Source organism: Plasmodium vinckei, assembly GCF_900681995.1.
Source record: "Plasmodium vinckei vinckei genome assembly, chromosome: PVVCY_06".
NCBI lineage: Eukaryota > Apicomplexa > Aconoidasida > Haemosporida > Plasmodiidae > Plasmodium > Plasmodium vinckei.
Window position 1 is genome coordinate 382,362 of NC_051298.1, and position 26,920 is coordinate 409,281.

Consider the following 26,920-nt stretch of genomic DNA (forward strand, 5'->3'; position numbering starts at 1 on the left):
AATTTATATAGAAATATAAAGTATAAATAATTATGGTGGCATCAGAGTTCGAAGGAAAAGATATAGAATACATAAATAAATATAATGAACTTGATAAAAATGGGCTTGGTGAAAATTACACTGAAACAAAAAACCAGGATACAACCAAAACAATTTACATTGGAAAATATTTACAAGACGAAGATATAATTCTCAATGAATCCACAAAATATCAAGTATTATTTTCATATTTAAAAAAAAAAGAGAAAAAAAAATTAATACAAGATGGTGGTGATAATATAATCTTACAAAAAGATATTTTCTCCTCAAAAACATCAGGTTTAGTTCAAATATTTTCTGAAAATTTAATAAAACATAATATAAATTTAGAAATATATAATGATAAATTATATATATCATTAAAATTTAAAGATCAAATTGATCCCCTTATACCATATTTAAAAAAAGAATTTTTTTTTAAAACAAAAAATGAAGAAAATGTTATATTATTATTAGCTAAAAAATTTGAAATCTATAATGCCTTAATGAAATCTATGTATTTAAAAGATAAAGTTAATGAATATTTTAAAAGTAATAAAAAAATAAATGATTTTTTTTTAAATAATAATTTTGAAAAAAATACAGATACCTATACTAATCTTGTTAATACAACATTTTTTTCTAGCTCTTATAATGTTAATAATTTCGAAGCGGAAATAAATGAACATACAAAATGGAACGATCCAAATATGCAGCCAATAAACATTTCTCACAACCTATTATTAGAAGAAAATAAAAATGAAATTGCCAATTTAAATTTGAAAAAAAGAAAGACAGAAAAATATGAGTTTTGTGAAAATGACAATTTAGAAGATAAATACACAAACCTTATGAATGATAATGTAATGACAAATTTTGAAAAGGAATATTTTAAAACTAGTAATGCAGAAAATATTGAACAAGTAAATATAAAAAAAAACGAGCTAAAAATGTTTGATATAAAAATGTGTGGGACAAAAGAAGAACGACGGAAATTGAAAGAACAAATGAAGTTAGAGAAAAATGAATTCCTTAAAATTCAAAAAGAAGAGAAAAAAAAAAGAAAGGAAAAAAAAATGCTAGAAAGAAAAAAAATGATAGAATTAGAAAAAGCATATAAAAAAAAATTAAAAGAAGAAAAAAAAGTAAAACAGTTGCAAGAAAAAGAAAGACAAAGACAATATAAAAAATTTCAAAGGGAAGAGAAAAAAAAATTAAAACAACAATTTTTACAAAATCAAACAGATGAAATAAATCTACATTCAAATATAAATAATAATTATGATAAAGACAATAATCAAGATAATAGTAAAACAAATTTAATCATAGAAATTGATAATAATGATAATAGGTTAAATGAAAAAGCAGAATGGATGGAAATAAAATCTTCAAAAAAAAAAAAAAAAATTATTATTGATATGGCTAGCTACACACACAATAATAATGTAATCCAAAAAAATAATTATAGTAACTTAAATGATAATAAACTAAATTTTTCTCAAATAAATGGAAAAATAAATAATGATATTATTCCTAATAGTAACAATACTAAAAGAAAGAAAAATTTAAACACTGATTTAATATATGAAGAAATAGAAATACGTAATGTTTTTGATAAAAATGGTCAAATAAAAAAAAAAATTATTTTAAATAGTAGTAAAAAAAAAAAAATAAATAAGGATGATCAAAATCAAGAAAATAATGTCTATATTAGTAAGAATAAAAAAAAGGGGATAGGCGATAAAATCAATGAATTATATCATCAAAATGAAATACTAAGCTTAAAAAATGCAACACCTTTTCAAATAAATCATGCAAGCAAAGTTAAAGGAAATATAAATGGAGACAAAACAAAAGAGAAGATAAAAAAAACTGGAAAAAAAAAAGATATAATACACATACCTAATAATGTTATTGATAAAAAAGTAGCTATGCATATTATGGCATATAAAGACGAAATAAATAATAAAGAAAACAAAAAAAAAATTGCCTTATTTGGTCAGGTAAAACCTGAAGATACAATAAAAAGAGGTATATATGGTTATAAAGCTTTTCACGATGAAGAAAATTTATATGTTGATGTCTTAATTATAGGAGGTGGAATATCTGGTTTAGCTGCTTCCTATTATTTAAAAAAATGTAATGCAAATTTTTTATGTATTGAAGGAAGAAATCGAATTGGAGGTAGAGCATTTACAACAAGACTTCCAAAAAGAATTATTAATAATAAAATTCTTCCTGAAACCACAGTTGATTTAGGGGCTAATTATCTTCATTGTTGTGACAATTCCGATATATTAAATGAAAACAAAAAAAAAAAAGTAAAAAAAAAATATACACCAAAAAATGCATTTAAATTTAATTATGCAAATATGAGAGATCATAATAATATAAATAATATTATTAAAACATTGGGGATTGATGAAATTGAAAAAAATTTGGAAAACAACATATCACAATTTACTGAAGAATATGGAAAACTAATTAAAGAATTTATAAAATCGCCAGGAAATAATTGTTCAAACAATTTGAGCAACAATAAAAATGATATAAACATTGATAATTTTTCAAACTTTAAAGATGAAAATGATATTGAATGTGCCCAGTGTGAGAATGAAAACTGGCACAGTGATTTTGATTATATAGGAAGAAAAAAGGAAAAAGATTTGAATAAAAAAAAACTAAAAAAAAATATATTATTTATGATTCGAAATAATGTTGATAATATTTGTGAATTTTATGAAAATTATTATTATAAAAATGAAAAAAAAGATATATATCAATTTTTTAAAATTATAGATGAAAATATTTATTTTTATGCAAATTTAAGTGATGATAATACATATAGTATTCCTAATAAAAATAAATATAGCAATTCTAAAGTTATAAAAAATAAACAACTAAAAGTTCTGACTGTTAATAAAGATACAAGAAAAAGAAGAGAATATGATAAATCCGTAACAAAATTAGCTGAAAAGTTGAAACCAAAAATAGCTTTAGTATGTGGAAAAGACAATTGGGAGTCTACATTTTATGCATATTGGTATAATAATGAAAATGGAAAAAAAATTAAAAATTTTAAAATTTATAGAATGAATTTATTATGTGATAAGATAAGAATTAGAGCAGCTCGAAAAATAAAAAAATATCTTTTTATAAATGATGATACATATGATAATCAAGATATTACCAATCAAAATAGTACACACAACACTGCTAAAATTTTTCATAATAATAATGATAACAATTTGGAATATAACATGATCGATAGTATTGATGAAACTACTGGCAATCATAATTCAAATCAAACTGAGGGATATAACAACAACGATGATGCACAAACTACAAGTGATTTACATATTCAAAATGAAATAAAAAATAACTTTCATAAACATATAAATAATATAAAACATTTAAATCCGAATACTAGTCAAGAAATTTATAATTCTTCGAAAAGCGATGGCTTGACTGAATATGCAGGTGAACAATATGAAGAGGACGAAATTGGCAAAAAAAAAATTAACACAAAAAAAAATAATGAAGAAGAAGAAAACGAGGGAAAATTGGAAGATGACAACATCCCACTATCAAATAATGCTAATGAAGATACCAGTGAAAATGTAGATATAGTAAGCAAATCAAAAAAAATAGACAATGGAAATAATTCGATTTCAATAAAAAATAGTCCCAAAAAAAAAAACTCGCCAAACTCAAAAAATGAAAATATAAAAACAAAAAATTTAACGACAAATTTAGACACACTATTTTATGATAAAAATGCAATAATTTATGATAATTATTATAATTATGGAGAAGAATATTACAATATTGTTAAAGATCCAAATAAAAATACTGACCAAAATCAAAAAAAAAAATACGATATAAATGACACAGAATTGTATAAAAATATGAGCAGTAATGATAATATAGATAATAAAGACCTATATGAAAAAATTAATAAAAAAAAAAAAAGAAGTATGTGGGATTTATTAATGGAATGTGCAGAGGAAATATTCACTGAAATGGATTTAAATCAAGAAAATTTTTCGATGGAAGAATGGAAAATGCTAATGGTAGCACTACAATCAAGATATGGTTATGGTGGTGATTTACGCAACACTTCTATTGCAATGTCAAGACTTCCTTCTTCAGGTTATATGGATATAGATATATGTTCAAATTATGGTAGTAAAAATTATATACTAAAAAATATGAAATATTATGATAAAATAAAAAAAAATGAACAAGTGCCACATATTTGTCAATTTAAAGACAATACCCGTGCTGATAAAATAGTGCTCGATGGATGGAAATGGATAATTGATTATTTATCTGAAAACATACAAGATCATATTTTTATTAACACGGTAGCAGAACTCGTCCAAATAAAAACTCTAGACAATGAAAGCGTAGATCAAAGTCACTTTTATATCAATAGCAATCCTCAAAATGAAGACAGTGATGATAGCCATTCCAAAAAAGATGATTCAAATTGTAGTCACAATAGTCCTCAATCCACTCTATATGATGATTACAATTTTGCTAAACAAAAAAATGAAAATATCGAATTCGGTAAAGAAAAGACTAACGAAGAAACTGATAACTTTACCGACAATACAAATTATAACAAAATAGATGAAAATGATAAAACAGGAAATGATGATTTATATGTTGATCCAAATTATGATGGGTATGATTATACTAATTTAAAGAAGCAATACAAAATATCTAGTAATTATGATAATTACAGTGCTATAGTAAAATGCAAATGCTATGATACTTTGGGAAAAAATGTAAATAAAAATTTTCATGGTACTTCTGATTTAAGTAATTGTAAATTTAAAAATATAAATATTCATGCTAAATATATTATTGTTGCTTTACCACTTGGATGTTTAAAAGAAAATGAAGAAAAGAAAAAAAATCAAATACAATCCTGTTTAAAGTTTGAACCTGAATTACATCCCCTTAAAATTAAAGCACTCAATAATTATCAAATGGGAAGACATAATAAAATTATTTTACGATTTTATCCATTTAATTTTATATGGCCATTTGATGGTTTACAAATAAATTGTATAGATCAAAAATTTCAGTATTTAAATTTACATGCATATGGTAAAATTGGATGTATATTAGTACATTGTTTTCCACCTTGGTCAACTACTTATGGCTATATAAAAAAAGAGCATTCAATAGTTAATGAATGTTTATATACTTTAAGTAAAATGTATGAAAATAGTGGGAAAAAGCTACCTATTTTAGTTGATTATATTATAACAAAATGGCAAGATGATACATTTTCATGTGGGTCTTATGCATATCCAGATTATAAATGTAATGATAACGATATTATATATTTAAGAGCACCCCATCCTATACATAATCCTAAAGTTGTTTTTTGTGGTGAATACTTATCAAAAAGTTATTTTCAGTGTGTTGATGGAGCATATGATACAGGATTGAGAGCAGCAGAAGATATTGCCCATATAGGATTAAAATTAAAATCTTTTGATAACAAAAAATATAATACTGATATATATTTTTTCCCTAATAATACATGTCCATTTACAAATATGCCATTACCTAAGGTAAAAAGGGAATTATTAGGTTTTTACATAACGGATGGAAGTGATGAAGCATTGTCAGATTATGAAAGTTCTTCTGGAGAAGAAGATGGAAATATATCGAATATCCCTTTGCCAATTATCAAAGAAGAATACAATTTATTAAGCTCTACACTAAAAAATGTTAATAATTTTTTTACCCAGTTAAAAAATGAAAGTATTAGGAAGAGGAAAAATTTACGTGAAAATTGCAAAAAGAAAGATAAAAATAATACAACTAGCCAAACTGATGTAAAAATAGCAAATATGAAATCTCAAACAAATTATATGAACAATAAGATCAATTTAAATGAAATAACAGATCATTCAAAAAATAATTATATAGACCAGAATAATAGTGACTCGAATTATGATGATGGATACAATAAAAAAGCGTCAAACCATTCTGATAATTCACACAAACTAAATGCAGAAATAATACCCTCTCAATATGTTCCTCCAAATGAAATTACTAATTTATCTCATAATATAATGCTTATAAAACATAATACGGAAAATTCAGACATTGATGTATCATTCACTAAATATATAAATAGTATCGATTTTTACCTTGATAGATATATAATAAAATTTAGGGATATTATTTTTCACAATTATAATGGAATTGAATTAGGAAATGGTAGCGGTGATATAAATGTAGCCAAAAATTTAATAAAAAAAGCATTTTTATTATCACAATCATTGCCAATAATATTGAAAAGATTTGATAACTTTCAATTTGTTGTACAAAAGGAATTATGTACAATGCTTAAGAGAGTTGCACATGTTCTTATACCCTATATCAATAATATGAATGAAAAAAAAAGTGAATTATTATTTATTGCTGAAAAACATCTTAATTATATTTTAACATCGAAAGAGGAAATAAATGAAATATTTTATGAACAAATAATAAATATTTTAGAAAAAAATAATAACATGGCTAGCCAATATAGCAATAATGAAGACAACAGTTTATCCCCAAATCCATATGACGAAACTACCTATCACGACAGAAATAATTATTCATCAAAAGAGTGTTGTATTATAAAAAATAATGGTGTAGAAGACGAAAAATCAGGGAACAATAATGGATGTAATAATGATATAAATAGTGTGCAAACAAATATTGCAGACAATAAAATTACAGCGGATGATCATAATAATATGAACAGTTCAGGTAACATTTCAGAAAAACACAACAATAATTATGAACAAAAAATAATAAATAAAAATGGAGAAAATGGTGAAAAAAATACAAATTCAAAAGGGAATACAAAATGTATGCAGTTAGATATGCATAATGAAAAAAAGAAAAATATGTATATTCAAAATAAACAAATATGTGAATTAAATAATTATTTAAAATATGTTTTAAATCATATATTTATGAAAAACAAATATATAGAAGAATATATTACAAATACAAATCAAAATAAAATAAAATTAAATTCAACTTGTTTTCTTTTTTTTTGTTGCTATATTTTACAATATATAATGAAACAAATTAATTATGACTTATCACACAAATTTAGTGATTTTAATATAGTTATTCAATTATTATGCGATTATGTATATTATTTAATATTTTATAAACACGAAGTATTATGCTATAAATGTATGAATAGTGGAGAATTAATTTTGTGTGATTTTTTAAATTGTACAAATGTTTGGCATTCTTTTTGTTTATTCTCAAAAAATGATCAGGAAGAAAAAAAGTTGAATAATTTGTGGTTTTGCCCAAATTGTCTCAACGGAAAATTAGTAAAACCTTCTCAAGTAAGTCTATTAAAAATGTAGAACAAATATATAGCTATTTGTTACATGCATATAATGCTATTTATTTTTGCTTACTTATGCAATATACGTGATTTTTCTGTATATATGCAGTTACAATCTTTGTGATTTCCTTATAGTTTATAAAGTCTATACATTATTAATCCCCTTTTTTATCTTTTTGTAGAGAGGTTATTATAGACAGAATGAAATAATACAAAATTATTGGAAAAGGAGAGTTTACATTTATAAAATAAAATTTTTTTTGTCGAGAACTCGAAGAATTCGAAAAAGATTAGATTTACTTGAAATGGAACTAAATAAAAGGATTCCATAAATTAATATGTACCTTATATTATTTGGTTTTATTTAATTTTAACATTCACTTTTATTTTTTTTGTATATCCATTAGATGGCTATTTCTTTTTCTATATATATACTACTATTTATAATATAAATAGAAAAGTATATTTAAAATAATGCAGTACCATTTGAATCGATGTGTACCTAATTTCTTTTTCCTTTTTTTCGTTCTTGTTATATCCTATATTTTTTAAATTGGAATTATTTATTAATTCAAAAATATGTATACTGTATATATACCCAATATGTATTAGTAATTGTATAACCGATTTGATATCCATATATATACATACATATGTTATTCCTATGGGAATATTTGAAATATTTTATATACAAATTTGATAATGCATATACCTTAAAATTTGTTTATTCAAGATCATTTTTATCTGTTATATGCTTATACGTATTATATGATAATACAATGAGCATATACCCATGCATACATACGATGTTGTGTGTTTATGCGCTGATGTATTTAACAATATATATATTATATTGTAAATCCAAAACATTTAATTACAATGATTTTTTCTAAACATTTTTATTCGTCATATTATGAAAAGTCATTTTTAAAAAGATTATTTAAAAAAACTAATTGAAAATTTAATACATATATTAATAATGTAATTCATTATATTTAGTTTGAAAAGGTTGTCATATAATGCCAAAGTGGTAGAGATATAGAGGACAGAATATTTTTAAGTTCGTATACATGTTTTGCTAATTATGTTATCTACACAGTTATATTGTATAGCCACATTATTAAGTTCATTATATATTGATGTGATACTTAATATTGATACACATAAAAAAGGAGGCACCTCGTTCTTATGGTGTATCTTCCTTTATTGGTATGTCTTGTTTTAAAATGTATTAATTATTCGAAGACATTTTTAAAGGGGAAGTATGTTCTAATAAAATTTTTATCGCGTAAAAAATATGGCATTCACCATAGTAATATATGCATATTTTATTTTAAACAGACATTGATTTAGCATTTTATACATTGCTTTGCAAATTAGTGTGTATAGTAAAATTTATAAATAGTATAAGAGGATGGATGAAAGATAAATATATAATTTATGTTTTATTAGGTAAAATTGTCAAAATAAATTAACATTAATAATGGAATATTTTATTTATCTATATATTCCTTTTTCTTTTTTGTGTAAAGTTTATTTTTTGAAATATAAATAATTTTTTTCAAATATTATACACATACATATTAATAATTATGAGAATATTAATCTTTCATTTTTTACACATAAATAAAAGTGAAATTTAAATTTTAAGTATTTTTAAAAAAGACATATTTTTATAAAATATCTTTATAAAAAAAAAGGGAATATTATTATATATAAAAAGTGTAATATAAAATTGTTAATAAAATATATATATATATATAAAAATTAAGAATGAATTGCGCAAAAAAAATAATTTTCAAAATATGGTCAATTTATAAATAATTATGAGTGAAGAGACTTAACCCATTATTCCATTTTTATTTTTCAATAAAAAAAAAAATAAAAAGCATTTAATTGTAACACCTTAGAAAGTTTATTTCATTTTTCCATTTTTTTTTCGATTATTTCGTTTTTTCATTTATTTCGATTATTACCCTTTTAAGGGAAAACGCGTAAATTATAAAAAATATAATGCAATAAAAAATTGTGTATATAATTATTTGTATATGTGCTTATTACATGTGTGTATGTACAATCCCCGTACATACATATAAATATAAATATGTATGTAGGTAATTCCCTGATATATAATAACCTTTAAAATGATAATTACTCAGAACAATATTTTTCTCTGTATATATTCATTCAATTATTAATTTTTTTAATTATATAATTTTTTTTAAGTTTTCCATTTCCTTTATCTCCCCTTTGTTCACTGCTTATTATTTTACTGTTTGATAAGTAACTTGTCGTTTATTTTTTTTTTGTCAAACGTATGTATAACTGTACATAAAAATAAACTATACTTACACACACGTAACAAAACGCTTGCAGGCAAACTGAAGCAATGCTGGGTATTCAAGAAGGAAGGGCGTTTTTCAATGCCGCACGAAACCCAAACAATAGGCCAGAGAATAATATTAGAATTGAAGACAACTTACCAAGTCTAAATGAGGTGTACAATTATTTTCAGGATTTTTTGTCAAGATATTCATCAAATACATTAAAAGAAGGAAATTTGAAAAGAACATTATTTGAAAATGTGAAAAATAATAATTTTACTTTAGATTTAAAACTAGATGATATATATAAGCAACAAACCGTTTTTGAAAATAATGAAATAAGTGCTACCCCAATATCTGAAAGAAAAATTAAAAAACCTGATAATTACTCTGCAATATTAGCTAGAGCATTATCTGAAAGACCTTTGACATATTTACCCACCGTTGAAAGAGTATGCTATGAAGTATGTGAAACAGCAAATATATTAAGCGATGAAGATGAGCATTTAAATTATATACAAATAAATTTATTAAATACATTTATTAGACCTACACCAATAAGAGGCCTATTAGCAGCAACACAAGAACGATTTGTTGTTGTACCTGGTATTATTGTTCAAGCTAGTAAACCTCAACATAAAATGAGAAAAATTACATTACAATGTCGATATTGTGATCATAAAATGTCTATAGATGTACCACTATGGAAAGATAAACCACAGTTACCACCATACTGTAGATATTCCTCTACCATGAAATCATCAATGGGTGTTGCTAATCCAATGGATAATCAATTAGGTTGTAATGGTGTTTTAGAACCTTATGTTATATTACCAAATGAATGTACTTTTGTTGATATTCAATCATTAAAAATGCAAGAATTACCAGAAGCTGTACCAACAGGAGATATGCCAAGACATTTACAATTAAATGCTACAAGATATTTATGTGAAAAAATGATACCAGGTGATCGAGTTTATGTTCATGGAGTTTTAACATCATATAATCCAAATCCTAAACCAACAAGAGTAGATGGTACAAACTTCTCATATTTACATGTTTTAGGTTTTCAAAAATATGATGATATGTCAGGTAATGATTTAAATTTTGACGTTGAAGAAAGAAATGAATTAACATTATTAGCAGCTGAACATGACATACATGATAAAATTTTTAAATCAATTGCTCCTGAATTATATGGGATGGATGAAGTTAAAAAAGCTTGTGCATGTTTATTATTTGGAGGTACAAGAAAAAGAATAGGTGAAGAAACAAAAATTAGAGGTGATATTAATATGTTAATGCTTGGAGATCCATCTGTTGCTAAATCACAAATTTTAAAATTCGTAAATAGATGTGCTCCGGTTTCAGTTTATACATCTGGAAAAGGAAGTAGTGCAGCTGGTTTAACAGCGGCTGTTATGAGAGATAGTCATGGTGTCTTTTCATTAGAAGGTGGTGCTATGGTGTTAGCTGATGGTGGAGTTGTATGTATTGATGAGTTTGATAAAATGAGAGACGATGATGTTGTAGCTATACATGAAGCTATGGAACAACAAACCATATCTATTTCTAAAGCTGGTATAACAACAATGCTAAATACAAGATGCTCTGTTATAGCTGCTGCTAATCCATCCTTTGGTTCCTATGATGATTCACAAGATACTACAGATCAACATGATTTTAAAACTACTATTCTGTCAAGATTTGATATTATATTTTTATTAAGAAATAAACAAGATATTGAAAAAGATACATTGTTATGTAATCACATTGTTGCATTACACGCATCAAAGCATAAATCTCAAGAAGGAGAAATATCTTTATCAAAGCTTACTAGATATATACAATATGCAAAAAAAGAAATATCCCCATTATTATCAAAAGAAGCAAGAGATTCTTTAAGAAACTATTATGTACAAACAAGGGCTGAATACAGAGGAGATAAAAGATCTGTTACAAAGAAAATACCCATCACATTACGTCAACTTGAATCTTTAATTCGATTAGCTGAAAGGTTCGTAAAACTAAACATTCTTATATAGTGGTTAGGTGCTGATAGGAAAGACCCTTTTTGTTTTATTCTTCAGCATCTCAAAAAAGATTGGAAAAATTAATACATACACACATTTATGCAATACTCAAATTGAATTGGGGTGGCCCCATGCCCATGTGAAATTTTAAATAAATTGTTTTAGTGCAAATATCACCTTATTTATATATACATATATTCATTTATTTATTGTTTTTCTAATTCTCAGTTTTGCTAAGATGGAGTTATCGCAGTTTGCTACGGAAAAACACGTTCAAATGTCAATTGACTTGTTTTCAGCTTCAACAGCAGAAACGGCAAAGCAATGCATGGTATTCGAAGCAATGTCTCCTTCCGAGCAAAAGGCTGTCAAGGTTTTAAAATAAGAAAATGAATAAATTAATCTACATATTATTTTTGATTATTCAACCGTTTTATTTGTTTGATTGCAATTTGTGCACACCATTTTTCTCATATTCCCACAATATATTTCCCCTACATAACATTTTTTACTTTTCCAACAGCAAGCCGAAGATGCCATATTGGGAAAATTAGGAAAGGGGCAAAGAGCCTCAAGAGTCAATTTATTTAGAGAGCTACAGCTACGAGGTTTCGACAGATCCGCCTTATCAAAGTAAGTACAAAATAATGATAACACCGATATCACAAGAGACTGTAATACATTCTTAGTGTGAATATTGAAAAATGATGCAGAAACATATCAGCTTAATGTTTCATATTTTAATTTTTGGGTTTATTATTAACATTTAATTTTATGCCATAAATATTTGCGAAAGCAGTATTTACTTTCGTAATATATTTATTACTGAGCTTAAAAATAATATTGTGTTATTTATTTTAATATGAAGCATGCATTTGTGGGTTATATTTTTATATATGAAGATTTCCACCCACAAAATATAGTTAATTGTTAATGCATATATATAAACTTGCAATCATTTATGTTGTCTGTTTTTTATAATTAATTCAGGGCACTAGCTATACTCATTAAAAAGGGAGAGCTTCAAGAAAGAGGAGATCGCTCTGTTAGAAGGTGTTAACCAAGTAATACCGTTTTATTTTATAAAAATATATCACCATGTACGTTTTTTTCTGTTTATTTTTAACTTTTATTTCGTTATAACATAAATTACATAGAATGTATGCTACGTGCACATATTTTTTTTTTAATGGTATATTATAAAACCACAACTTTTTATAATAATTTTAGACAAATTGCTGAACAATATTTTTTATTTTTTAAAATAAACTATATATATAATATATGCATATTGCTTGTTAATGTATCCCTTATCCCCCTTGAAGACAATAAAAAAATAATAGCTAGTTTTTTTTTTTTTTGTTCATAAAAAAAATATGTACTTAAGGGTTTTTTTTCAGTTCTTAAAACATTGCACACAAGATAAAAATATGAAAAAAAAAAATATGTTCTTTATATAAAATATAATTTTGGCTAACTCAAATCTTTAGAATTATATATCTATCACAGTAACCTTAAGAGTACCAAATTTTCCTTTATCATATTGATAATTAAGTTACACCATGATTAATAAAAATATAGCTAACTATTTTGATTAATTTTCACTTTGTTTTAAAAAAATAAAATAAATACATATATTTATTATGACCATGCAATAAACTATTTGTCCCATAAATATAATTCCCATATATGTTTTGCATTTCGCTTTAAAATAATTTCACAAAAATAAAGTATAAAATTTTAAATTATAAAACAACTTAGAACATATTTTTAAAATTAAATTTGCATGTTAAAAAAGAAAAAAAAAGTATTCACATATTCATATATAAAATGCATATATTATATGTACATAATATTATGACTATATGATTTGTGCAGAAAATAAATATACTTCCCCATTTTGGCCCCATTGAAAAAAAAAAAAAAACTAAGAAATACTTTTTTTGTACATAAATTATATAATTTAATGTAGCGATAAAATAAATTCTTATTTATTTTTTTTTTTATTTTTATATAAAATTATAAGGGAAATATAAGTTAAAAATTTTATATTAAAATCGAAATAACTCCAAATTTTATTTTAATTTAACTAAAAAATATTTCATACATTTAGCTAAATATTTTTTTATATGCTTTGTTAAATCAAATATTATTTACATATATATTTTTATATATTTAGTAACATTCTCTATATTATTATATATAAGCAGTTTTTTTTTTAATAAATAAAAAAAACATTTATATTCTTTATCAAAATTGATACACGGAATTAATTTATTATATAGAGTATACCTTTATCAAAAATGCAAATCTTTGTGAAAACATTAACAGGTAAATTAGCTAATACCATTCTTATAATTATGCATATACTTCTTATACGTATAATATAAACGTATTTTTTATTGTTATACTTACATATGTGTAAAAAAAAACTGCAACAATACATATATTGTATATTTTCATTACGTATTAAACTATTGTGATTTTTATGTACACTTATTGCTGTATGCAATTGAACTGATTGTTTATTTCTTCTTATCATGAGCAAAATTACTATTCAAAAAAATTGTTTCATCATTATATATTACACATGTGACAAATACATAAAATTGGAATTTTACAAATTGAGATTACTTGCCATAAATAGCAAAATTGAGAATGCATATATTTTTGTAATCAAATTTACACACATAATAATTTCTTTTTTTTTTTCCAGGAAAAACAATCACTCTTGATGTCGAACCATCTGATACTATTGAAAATGTTAAAGCAAAAATTCAAGATAAAGAAGGTATTCCACCTGATCAGCAAAGATTAATTTTTGCTGGAAAACAATTAGAAGATGGCAGAACATTATCTGACTATAACATACAAAAAGAATCAACATTACATTTAGTTTTAAGATTAAGAGGAGGTATGCAAATTTTCGTAAAAACATTAACAGGAAAAACTATAACCCTTGATGTTGAACCATCTGATACAATTGAAAATGTTAAAGCTAAAATTCAAGACAAAGAAGGTATTCCACCTGATCAACAAAGATTAATTTTTGCTGGAAAGCAATTAGAAGATGGAAGAACATTATCTGATTATAATATACAAAAAGAATCTACCTTACATTTAGTTTTAAGATTAAGAGGTGGTATGCAAATTTTCGTAAAAACATTAACAGGAAAAACAATCACACTTGATGTTGAGCCATCAGATACAATTGAAAATGTTAAAGCTAAAATTCAAGACAAAGAAGGTATTCCACCTGATCAGCAAAGATTAATTTTTGCTGGAAAACAATTAGAAGATGGCAGAACATTATCTGACTATAACATACAAAAAGAATCAACATTACATTTAGTTTTAAGATTAAGAGGAGGTATGCAAATTTTCGTAAAAACATTAACAGGAAAAACAATCACTCTTGATGTCGAACCATCTGATACTATTGAAAATGTTAAAGCAAAAATTCAAGATAAAGAAGGTATCCCACCTGATCAGCAAAGATTAATTTTTGCTGGAAAACAATTAGAAGATGGAAGAACATTATCTGATTATAATATACAAAAAGAATCAACATTACATTTAGTTTTAAGATTAAGAGGAGGTTGCTAATCATTCGACATCATATCATTTTATTTTTTTTTTTACGTGTAGTATAAAAAATATTACGTAATTATGCAACTTAATTAAATTTTTTATAAAAAAAATTTAAAAGTTTGTGTTGTATGCACATATAGTTTATTATGCATTTATTTTTTTTAAAAAAACATTGACCTTTTCATTTGGCATGTGCTGTTAAAATATTTATAGTTTTTCGTATACTGATATGTGCTATACTATATTGCGTTTATATCATTTTTTTTTTTGAATTTGAATATATAAATAATATATATATGTTTTTTACGATTTCATAGAAATATAAGAAATTATATTTTAGTTCCTTTTTATAAGTAAATATACGTGTATGTGTATATGCATGTATATATTCCCTTTTTGAAAAATCAAACTTATTAAGTAACCAAATTTAATTTTATTATGTAGTAGGTTATAATACCCCCTAAAATTTTAAGCATAATTTTGTTTTTCATATCTACAAAGATGGAATATGATCAATTTTGGTCTACATAAAAAATGGGTCAATATGATGAAAAATTGTAGACCTACTTTAACAACAAGATTTTTGTGCTTTAAAATTTTTTTTTTTTTGCAATTTTATTTTTACAATTTTTATAGGTTTTTTAAAAGTTCCTTATAAAAAAATTCACGCATATTTCATTAAAAATAAAAACTTATTATGCATACGATATAAATAAATAAAAAATATCACATATTGTGCAAATAGATATGTGAGTAATCGGTGTATTATTTTATAGAGAAATTATTTATTATAAAAATAAAATATAGTAAAAAATATATGTACATGTAATAATTTTTTCTCAAGAAATGGATTATATCAAATTATTATATGGAAATAAATAAAAATTATGTACATAGGCATGTATCAAACCACAATATATTTTAATATATATGCAGACAGATAAATACGAACTATAATAATATGATATATGTATACATGAGGAATATATCAATCACTAAGTTCAAATGGCCAATATTGTGCTCTAACACATTTTCGATGCATGCTCTTCTCGTATTTCATCATTCATTTTGTGGAAAAATTATATTTTTATTTTTTATAATGCCAAGTAAAAAATGGAATGAAGTAACAAAATAAAATGGATTTTATATAAGTTAAGATTTAATAAGCAAACCCAGTTTGATATGAAATTGGGTATATGTACTTATTAAAAAGCCAATAAAATATGATAAAGAAAACAAAATAAAAAAAAAAAAAAAAAGTATTTTTGAATTGTTTGATTATTTCCATTTTATTTTTGTCTATATTATTTGGTTATTTATTACTTATTTATTTGACATTTTTATTTCTGTGTAAAATGTGTAAAAATATAAAAAATGACGGTACATGATTATAGTCTAATTTTTTATTGACATATATTTTCTTCTATATATAACTTTGGGGACTATTTCATCTAAGATAAGATTAAGTAAAGCCCAGGATATTCCTATTAAATATTGCCACCACAATAAACATTCTGTATTTAATATTGATGTGATACCTGGGATACATGTTGCTAAAAATGTCATAGTAGCTGATATACTACAAGCCAAATGCATCCACATATTTCTATTAAAAACTTTATAAAATGGTTCCCAACTTCTTACAGTATATGCTCTAAGCATTTCACACCAAACTGCAGATATAAAAGCCATAGTTCTACCTCTTTTTGATCCTTTTGATGATATATCTTCAAAATGTCTATTAAATGCCCCTTTAACATGATCATCATTACTTTCAACGGTTGCATCACTTGAAGGTTTACACCAACCATATTCATCTGTTTGCAAATCGTTTAAACAACCACTTTGCATAATTATTCTTACATCTGGATGTATTGATTCATGTGTTGGTGTAATATTTTCGATTTTTCCTTTTGCTGCTCCCCAAAATGTTATTGGTTTATTTTCTCTTGGGTCCCAAAAATTCAAATTTGTAATCCAACCAGTGTAATCTGGTGAAATTCTATATTCATAAGTACTACAAAAATATTTATATTCAAAAAATTCTGATGGGTCAGAACTATTTGGAATATTAACAGTTCTACATGAATTATGTATATCATTTAATGTATAACTTCCTGTACATATATATAATGAAAAAGCTAATGATAATAAAACACATATAGCCTCAAAAATAGTATGAGGTAGAATTCCATATAACCACCATCTTTTTGTCATAATTGGTTGTTTTTTAGGTCGTGGTGGGGTTTTCATATTATCAGCATTTGGTGGTTCTCTTGATAAAGCAACAGCTGGACATCCATCAGTCATTAAATTCAAAAATAATATTTGTAATGCTTCTAAAGGAAATGGCATTTGTGTAATTATAGAAACAGATAAATATATAATTTCTCCGATATTAGTTCCAAGTAAAAAGCATACAAATTTTTGAATATTTGAATATATAGTTCTTCCTACATCTATAGCACTAACAACTGTACAAAAGTTATCATCAATTAGAATCATTTCAGATGCACCTTTGGCAACTTCTGTTCCATTAATTCCCATAGCTACACCAATATCTGCTGCTTTTAATGCAGGTGCATCATTAACACCATCTCCTGTCATAGCTACTAAATATCCTTTTCTTTTTAAAGATTGTACAATAGTTATTTTATCTTCTGGTTGAGCTCGAGAATATATTAAAACGTTGTCAACAAATTTATCTAATTCATCATCTGGCAAAATAGGTTCATTTGGATTTTTATTGACATGTAATTCTGAACATTCGATAGCTTGAATAGTATTACTATTTTCTTCTCCTTCTTTTTCATTATCTTTTATGTCGTCGTTTCCTGATTTTTTATTATTAATTAATCCTATTAATTTACCAATAGCAATAGCTGTTGTTTTTTGATCTCCTGTAATCATAATAACTTTAACTTGTGCATCTCGACAAGTCTGTATAGCTTCTTTAACTCCAGCTCTTGGTGGATCAAATGATGCAATATAACCTAAAGGTATAAATCCTCCTTGTTCATCATTCTTAATAAATAATAATCTTTCATCTGCATCTTCTAATTTTCTTAAATGGTCTATTTGTTTATCTGTTAAAGGTTTAATACATACAGCTAAAACTCTCAAAGCTTTTTGTGATAGTTCAATATTTTTGTTAGCTAAAATTAATTTTTCATTATCTGTAATTCTTTTATCCCATGAAACTTGTAATTCATTTTGACCTTCTTTTATTAGATGTGTACTTATATCTGTGAGTTTATCTGGTGCTCCTTTTATAAATGCTATGTGTGTGTAGCTAGTATTTGATTTATTATTTTTTAAATTAATATTTTCAAATTTATCATTTTCAATTAGTTTATAAAATATGACTTTCATTTTTCTCGACGAATTAAATGGAATTTCTAAATCTTCTAATCTTTTAAATTTTGTAAGATAATTATTTTCAGCATTTTCAGAATTATTGAAAATGCTATATCCTGCTTTTGCTGCTGCAACAACTATAGGTCCTTCACTCATATTTCCTTGTATTTCCCATTTTGCTGTTTTAGGATTTTTCGATAATGTAGTATCATATGAATTTAAATAAGCAGCTAACATTAATGATCTTGTTTTATATACATTTAAATTTTTATTTTCTGGATTACCATAATTTTGTAAAATAGTATCGAATGATATATTTTTATTTTTGGCTAAAACTATTTTTTTTTTAATTTCACTTGTTAACTCTAATGAATCAAAAATACCACCATATGGTTCAAATCCTTTGGTTGGATAAAAGTCATAAGTTTTTGTTAATTCATTTTTATCATTTAATTTAGAATTTCTACAAAATGTGACAATATTAATTGCTGTCATTTTACCTTCTGTTAAAGTACCAGTTTTATCAGAACAAATAACTGAACAACATCCTAAAGTCTCAACAGCTGGCAATTTTCTAACATTTGCATTTTTTCGAACCATATCTTTTGCTCCAGCCGATAATGTAATTGTAACAACCATAGGTAATCCTTCTGGTACTGATGATACTGCAAAACCAACACCAATAATAATTATTACTAAAAGCGGATCTTTATCTGCATGTGCGGGATCTTTATAATTAATTAAAATAGCTAATGTAATAATAACCATAAGAACAATAATAGCAATTAATCCTATCAATCCTCCTAATCTATTTAATGAAACTTGTAATGGTGTTAATTTACTTCCTTCACTTGATTTTTTTAATTGTGATGCTATCTTGCCAACTTGAGTATTTAATCCTGTAGATATAGCAATACCTTTACCACATCCATTAGTTACAGATGTAGTAGCAAAACATAAGTTCGTACAAAAAGCTGTTGTATAATCACTTGGAATTAATGTTTTTTTAATATCTTCTGATTCTCCTGTTAATAAACTTTCATTAGTTTTCAATTCTATAACTTCTATTAATCTTAAATCCGCAGATATTGAATCTCCTGCTGTTATTAAAACAACATCTCCTACAACAACCTCCCGAGATGGTATAATCATTTTTTGTCCTTCTCTTAATACGGTACATTGTGGTGAAGCCATTTCAGCTAATTTTGCTATAGCATCACCTGATGATTTTTCCATATAAGTAGCTAAACAAGCATTTAATGTAACAATAGTAATAATTGATATTCCTTCTACAACTTCATTTAATGCAAGACTAGCTACTGCTGCAACTAATAATAACATAACAACGGGACTATAATATTGTGATAAAAATATTAGCCATATTGGGGTTACAGAATCTTTTTCAATAAAATTCTCTCCGAATCTTTCTCTATTTATTTTAACTTGCTCAAAAGTTAACCCTCTATTTATATCTACTAAATCAAATTCTTTACATAAATTTTCAATACTTTCAGATGCATAATGATTACGATATCCTTCATCGTTCTCTTTTTCATCATTTGCTTCCTTTGCTTCATTTGCTTCCTTTGCTTCATTTGCTTCCTTTGCTTCCTTTGCTTCATTTGCTTCCTTTGCTTCCTTTGCTTCCTTTGCTTCCTTTGATTTTGCCTTGACCAATATTCCTTTATTAGCTGCATTGTCCCCATCATTTTTTTCCCCAACTTTCACTTTGGCTTTTTCCTCAGCTGGTTTCTCCGTTTTCTTTTTTTCAAAACTTTCCCTTTCTTCCCTTTGTTTGTCAAGATCTAATCTTTCACTTTTGAAATTTTCGATTCTTTCCCTTTCTGCTCTTCTTCTCTCTTCTTCCAACCTCTCTGTTTTTGCTTTTTGAAGTTTGTCCATTTCCTCCCTCTCTTTACCTTCATTTGGGTTCTCATTTTCATTTCCTATTTTACTATTACTTAAGTTTTCGGTTTTGGCTTTTTCAATCATTGGTGTTGATTTTTCTTTCTTTGGTGATCTCCTTTTTTGTCCCATAGAAGGTTTGTCATTTTCTTGCCCTCCGGTTTGAATATCTTGTATATTTGTATTTACACCGTTTTCATTTTCTTTGACTGTACCTTGACCATTTTCATTGATATTTGAATTATTATTTACAGGAGAATTTGATACATCGTTTGTTTGATTATTTTGGTTGTTATTGTCTTCCCCTTTTATATTTGCGCGGTTTGGAGTCACGCTTTGCCTTTCTGAACTCATAACGTTTTTATCAAAACGGAATGGTATTTAAATCAAACATAAAACTAAAAAAAAATGTGCTATCACAAAATTTTTTTTTTTTCTTTCACTTAATTTTATAGTATTGTAAACGGTGCTGCGACAACTATAAATAATTATGCAATGTAATCTTTTACTTTGGTATGAATTGCAAAATATTATCTTATTTGTTTAGTAATCGTAGTATAAAAAGTCATATAATATTGATATCCATATCTATGTAGTGCAACTATATATGCTTCGATAATGTTTCATTCATGTGATTGAATAATGACAATACATAATTAATATATATTATGCATAAAAAATAAGACAACTTTTTTTAAAATAACTTTACATATTTAAAAATTTTTATTTTTCAATATTGTAAAATCGCCATTTATGAAAAAATAATAAAAAAAAAAAATGTTCATAAATTTGGCTTATTTAAAGCAAATATTAATGTAGGTATATTATTGTATGCTTGAGTTATGTATACATAAAACTATTTATTTTTGTTGTTTTTACAAATTAATTATATATACTAATATATTATATATGAAATAATAAACAAAGTCGAATAATGTAATATAAAATGTAACTTACTTTTTTTTTATAAAAATATTTTAATCATATAGAAAGATATATAATCAGGTTAAACATGTTTACAGTTCTTTCTTTTTTTTTTTATATTTTCTATATAAGTTATCAATAACTATATTTATTTTTTTATGTATATTTAAAATAAATAAATATATATAATTACTGGATATTATATTAATATATTATTATCGCATATATTCATACAAACGTGTTACTACAAATATCTATAATAAATATTAAATATATAAAACAAATTTATTTTTTATTAATTATTCTTTTAAAAACAAAAGAATTTAATATCACTATTAAAAAGAAAAAAAAAATATTATCACGGAAATTATCAAAATTGCTATTTTAATGTTGTTACATCGAAGCGATAAAAAGAAAATATAGAACAGGAAAAAAAAAAAAAAAATTATTTTTATATATGCTAAATTTCTAATGGGCATAGAAAAGCTATTATTTTAGTATAAAAAATGGCAAAAATTATACATATTTATTATGTATATAATGATAATAATATAATAATAATATATATAATATATATATAATAAATATGCAATATTTTTGACATTTTTATATGCATATGAGAGATATTACATGCAATTTTTTCCATATATTCCCGTTAGTAAGTATATAATATTATGATGCATACCACCCATTTTTTCACTTATTATTTCCTTATATTTTGTTTATTACAATTTTTATTACATATTAAAAAATTATACATATTCCTATAATAAAATATAATATGTAAATTGTTTTTTTCAAAAATTTATAGAAATATTTTTTATTATATTTACTCATTATTGTTAATTATATAAATTTTTTAGTTTGGATAATTATAACAAAATTATATATATTTTTTTCCACCTTTTTATTACTTAAAAAAAAATAAAAATTTTCAACAAATTTGTAAAAATATATATATTATATTACTAACCAAACTAATCATGTTAGACATTTATTATGTTGTATATAATGTATAAAAACTGTTATAAATTAAAAAATAAAAGCGGGATACCAAAACAAGTTAACTTATTAAAACATCGAATCGGTAATATATTATAAAGGACATAATAATAAAACCTTAAAATAGGAAAATTAATAATAGGAAAAAATATAATATGAAAAAAAATAATATAAACAAAAAAAGTAGGATTGAATTTTTTTTTTTTTTTTATTCTAGCTAGCCATTATATATATTTACTTTTTTAAATAAAAAAAAAAATATTAACCATTTGTTGTTTTCAATATTATATGATAATTTTGTATTTTCTTTTACTTTTATAAATTATTTAAAAAAAATACATGTTTTTATTAATGAAAAGTTATCATACATTTATTGTATGAAATTGATAGTATGTGTTTGGGGATATATATCGAGTAAAATTTACATATAAAAATGGAAAATAATAAAATAATGAGTAAAACAAAAATATATGCTCATATATACTTACTATTAAAAATGAAATATTTAAATTGGTTATATAAAGCATGATATATAGACCCAATGTAGAAATTGTATAAAAGAAATAATTAACTTTTTTATGAATTTTTATTTTATATGTTCATTTTAAAAAAATTATATTATGTAAAATGTATAACACCGGTGAAAATATTGCATTATGGCTATATATACAAAATCTATGTCTTTAATTAATTTTTGGATTTTTGTAATTCATTAACAAGACATAAAGTGAAAATATTACAATAATATTTTTTTATAAATAAATAATTTTATAATAAATCGGTAATATCTTTTTCCATATTTAATGGGCTAAGTTTTGGAGAAAAATACTTAACTACATTTCCATTCTTGTCTACTAAAAATTTACCAAAGTTCCATCCGATGTTATCTAATACACCATTTTCATCATGCATCTGAAAAAGTGTGAATTAAAAAAAAAAAGTAAAATGGGTTAGCAATTTACACATTTTGTATATTTCATTATGGTTACTTTTAAAAATGCACACACAATATAGTGGGATAGTGAGGATACAAAATAACTAACCTGATCACAGTTAAATTTAAGATACTTAAAAAGCTCGTGGGTATTTTCCCCATTAACTTCAACAGGGGCAAACATATTATATTTTATATTTTTCTCCTGATTAAATTGACTGATATCACAACTTTGTTTAAATTCTTGGCTGAAAAATTGATATGTAGGGAAACCCAAAATCTGCAAAAGGTCAAAGTTAAACATATATACATGTGTATATTCAACCATATTTCATATTATAAATATGTATAGTATCAAACAAAATGGAATGGATTTACATATTTGCACACAGCTGCAGGAGTGAAACTATACAAGTAAAATTAAAGTCTGGTTACTAACCTCTAATCCTTTATCATTGAATTTATCATGTAATTCATTAAACTGATTAATATGATTTTTTGTTAAACCACATTTTGATGCAGAATTAAAAATAATTAGGACTTTATTTTTATATGTTGACATTGGCACGTCTGTTCCATTTAATGACTTCACATTATAATCATATAGAGATGGCTTCAACTCAGTTTTTAATACAGTTATTTTTTTAAAAAAGGGAAACATTGTGATAAAATTTTCACCAAAAAATAAAAATAATATACACAATTTAACTATTAATAATATTCTCATTGTGTCAACTCTTAAAAAGAGAAAATATTTGAACTTGATTTTAGAACAAATTTGTCTTCGTATATACAATACTGTTATGAGTTTTAAAAAAGGGGGTTAGTCATTTGTTTTGGCTCTTATTTGGGGTATAATAGTGAAAAAAGGAATGATAAAAATGAAGGAGTAAAGTAAAACTGTTATACGGTAATTATCAAATATACTATGTAATATTATTAAAGGTAAAATTTTATTTTTATGGGATATATATAATTTTTTCATTTATGACTCTCAAATTGTTCAGGGAAAATATTATACTATAAAATAAAAATATATACTAAAAACCATAATTATGATAAAAAAAATAAATTAATAATTATTTTGTAATTTTTTTTTTATTTTTTTAAATAAAACAATATGCATTATTTTTTCTTTTTCCCTTCATCCCCGAGCAAATATATTATATAAGGGTTAGAAAAAAAAAATGTTAGTAAAAAAATAAAAATTCTCCCTTAAAAAATATGAGGAGATAAAAGGGTAAAAAATTATTTTGAATATAATATATAAGCTTATAATATTTATACATTTTTGTTGTATAACTTTTTTTTTTTGTTTTCTTTTTTGTAAACATTTCTTAAAAATTGTTTATTGGCATCTTTTGAAGTGTGGCAAAAAATTGAAAAATCTATATGAAAAAAATAATATAACAAATAAATATCACACAATTTTATATAGTATATATAATAATAGATTTATAAGAATTAATAATGCTATAGAGCAATTATAATTTTTTTTTTTTTGAAAATTGTATTTAAGGATTTATGGCTACCTTGAATATAATAACATATCCACGGTCACAACTATGGGTATATTTATATAGTCTTCCTTAATTCATTTTCAATTTTTATACACACACATAAAACAGTTATAGTATTAAGGAAATGATGCGTATGCTTGGTATTGTCTCATTTGGTTTGTTTTACTTTTTTTGAAATTAAGTAAAAATAAGAGTAGTCTTTTAAAAAAAAAAAAAAAAAAATGAAATTAGCTAGTAAAACCATTTTAAACACATTACCCCTTTTATTAATATTATTGACTATATGTACACGTAATATTTTGATAAATTCAAAAAAGTTAAATTATACTAAAGGGGGAAATCATGCATACAATTATAATGGTTGGAAAAAAAATGATATAAATAAATACTTTTATATTAATAATTGGAAAAAAAGAAAACGAAGAAATTACAAACTACAACATTACAAGCTTTGTTCTATTTTTTCAATATTTAAAAAGCAAAACGATGAAAAAGGAGAGAAAAAAACAAATGCCTCACTCATTAACAATCAGACGACTACCCCCAAAAATGACACTCAGAAAGATGGAAACGATGGAAAGGGGAAGGTTGAAAATATGATCAAGGGTGAAACAAAAAGTATAAAGAAAAGTGACATAAAGAAAGGGGATGAAAATAATATGACTAGCCATGAAGGGGAGACATATCCTGAAATTGTACTAGACATGAATAAAAACCCTCAAGACGCTCTGAAAAATATACAAAAATATACAGAGCACTTAAAAAATGTTATGGATAAAATGATAAGCTTATTAAATAATATATTTTTTTATAAAATAAAATATATAGAAAAGGATAAAGATTTCAAAAAGTTTTTTGAATATATATTTAAAGAGTTTGAAAAAAATTATAAAAAAATTACATATATTAACGAAATAGAAAAAATGCATTATGAAGAAACTAAAAATGAATATTATTTAGCTAACTATAAATATTTTGTAAAAATAGCTAACACAATTGAAGAACATTTATTACATATACTAAAATTAAGATTACAACTTTTAAAACTAAAAGCTTTAAATGAGATTAAAGATATAATTTCTAAACACACTAATAATACAGATTATGTTTCTTTTTATAATAATATAAATAATATTTTTATTTCATTTGAAAAAGAATTAAATAATTTACAACCAGATAAATATATTTTTACTATATATGACAATATAAAAGATAAAAAAAGTAATATGCTACTAAATTTTAATTATAATATACCTATTGATAAATATCAAAATCATATTAATAAAATTATAGACTACCTTAAAAAATTTTCACAAGATCTAACAAAAAAAAAAAAAAAAAAATTTTATAAAGACATGGAAAAAAATGAGCATTATGAAAATATATTAAAAGTAATAGATAATCAACAAAAACAAATTGAAGTATTACAAGAACAATTAGAATCATCTATTGATGGGGGTAATGGGAAATATTCTCCTTTCTATTGTTCTATTGCTTATAGAATACCAGATACAAATTTAAATATATCTACGCAATACCTTAAAAAAAAATTCAATATAAAATTAAATTGCATTCCAGATGATTCTATGCATCTATTGGGTTCATATGGATTTGTTAAAGCACTTCCTTTTGGTAATCTTGGATTGTCTTTATCGTTAAATTTTTAAGAGACACATTAAATCTGTGTAAAGGGGAGTAGACCACGCAAATGTCTCCCAATCATGATTATTCTACTTTTATATTTAACTTGGTTATTTGAAGTTATCATTTTTTTTTTACAAATGTTTTGAATAATTATATGCTAATTAATGCATATGATAAATAGATATTTTTTGCTTCTTACAATTTTTATATTTACGTCACATGCATATATGCTGTGCCATTTTTTTTTGTTTTTTTTAATTATATAACTATAAAGCTTATAT

The 26,920-nt window shown here is 23.9% G+C and overlaps 5 protein-coding genes across 5 annotated transcripts; 3 read left to right on the top strand and 2 right to left on the bottom strand.

Moving 5' to 3' along the window:
- Positions 1–32: 32 nt before the first annotated feature.
- On the top strand, positions 33–7,737 carry PVVCY_0601030 (lysine-specific histone demethylase 1, putative; the record flags this gene model as incomplete). Its single annotated transcript, XM_008627245.1, has 2 exons — positions 33–7,403; positions 7,588–7,737. 2 exons carry the CDS (start codon positions 33–35, stop codon positions 7,735–7,737), a joined length of 7,521 nt encoding a protein of 2,506 aa, XP_008625467.1.
- A 2,057-nt stretch (positions 7,738–9,794) lies between these two features.
- On the top strand, positions 9,795–12,822 carry PVVCY_0601040 (DNA replication licensing factor MCM5, putative; the record flags this gene model as incomplete). Its single annotated transcript, XM_008627246.1, has 4 exons — positions 9,795–11,746; positions 11,991–12,135; positions 12,286–12,395; positions 12,753–12,822. 4 exons carry the CDS (start codon positions 9,795–9,797, stop codon positions 12,820–12,822), a joined length of 2,277 nt encoding a protein of 758 aa, XP_008625468.1.
- A 3,926-nt stretch (positions 12,823–16,748) lies between these two features.
- On the bottom strand, positions 16,749–20,969 carry PVVCY_0601050 (non-SERCA-type Ca2+ -transporting P-ATPase, putative; the record flags this gene model as incomplete). The annotated part of the gene is made up of 1 exon (XM_008627248.1): positions 16,749–20,969. The coding sequence occupies one exon, from the start codon at positions 20,967–20,969 to the stop codon at positions 16,749–16,751; it is 4,221 nt and encodes a 1,406-aa protein (XP_008625470.1).
- A 2,340-nt stretch (positions 20,970–23,309) lies between these two features.
- Positions 23,310–24,202, bottom strand: PVVCY_0601060 (glutathione peroxidase-like thioredoxin peroxidase, putative; the record flags this gene model as incomplete). The annotated part of the gene is made up of 3 exons (XM_008627249.1): positions 23,310–23,453; positions 23,585–23,755; positions 23,915–24,202. 3 exons carry the CDS (start codon positions 24,200–24,202, stop codon positions 23,310–23,312), a joined length of 603 nt encoding a protein of 200 aa, XP_008625471.1.
- Positions 24,203–25,216: 1,014 nt separating this feature from the next.
- Positions 25,217–26,662, top strand: PVVCY_0601070 (peripheral plastid protein 1, putative; the record flags this gene model as incomplete). The annotated part of the gene is made up of 1 exon (XM_008627250.1): positions 25,217–26,662. The coding sequence occupies one exon, from the start codon at positions 25,217–25,219 to the stop codon at positions 26,660–26,662; it is 1,446 nt and encodes a 481-aa protein (XP_008625472.1).
- Between the last annotated feature and the right edge of the window lie 258 nt (positions 26,663–26,920).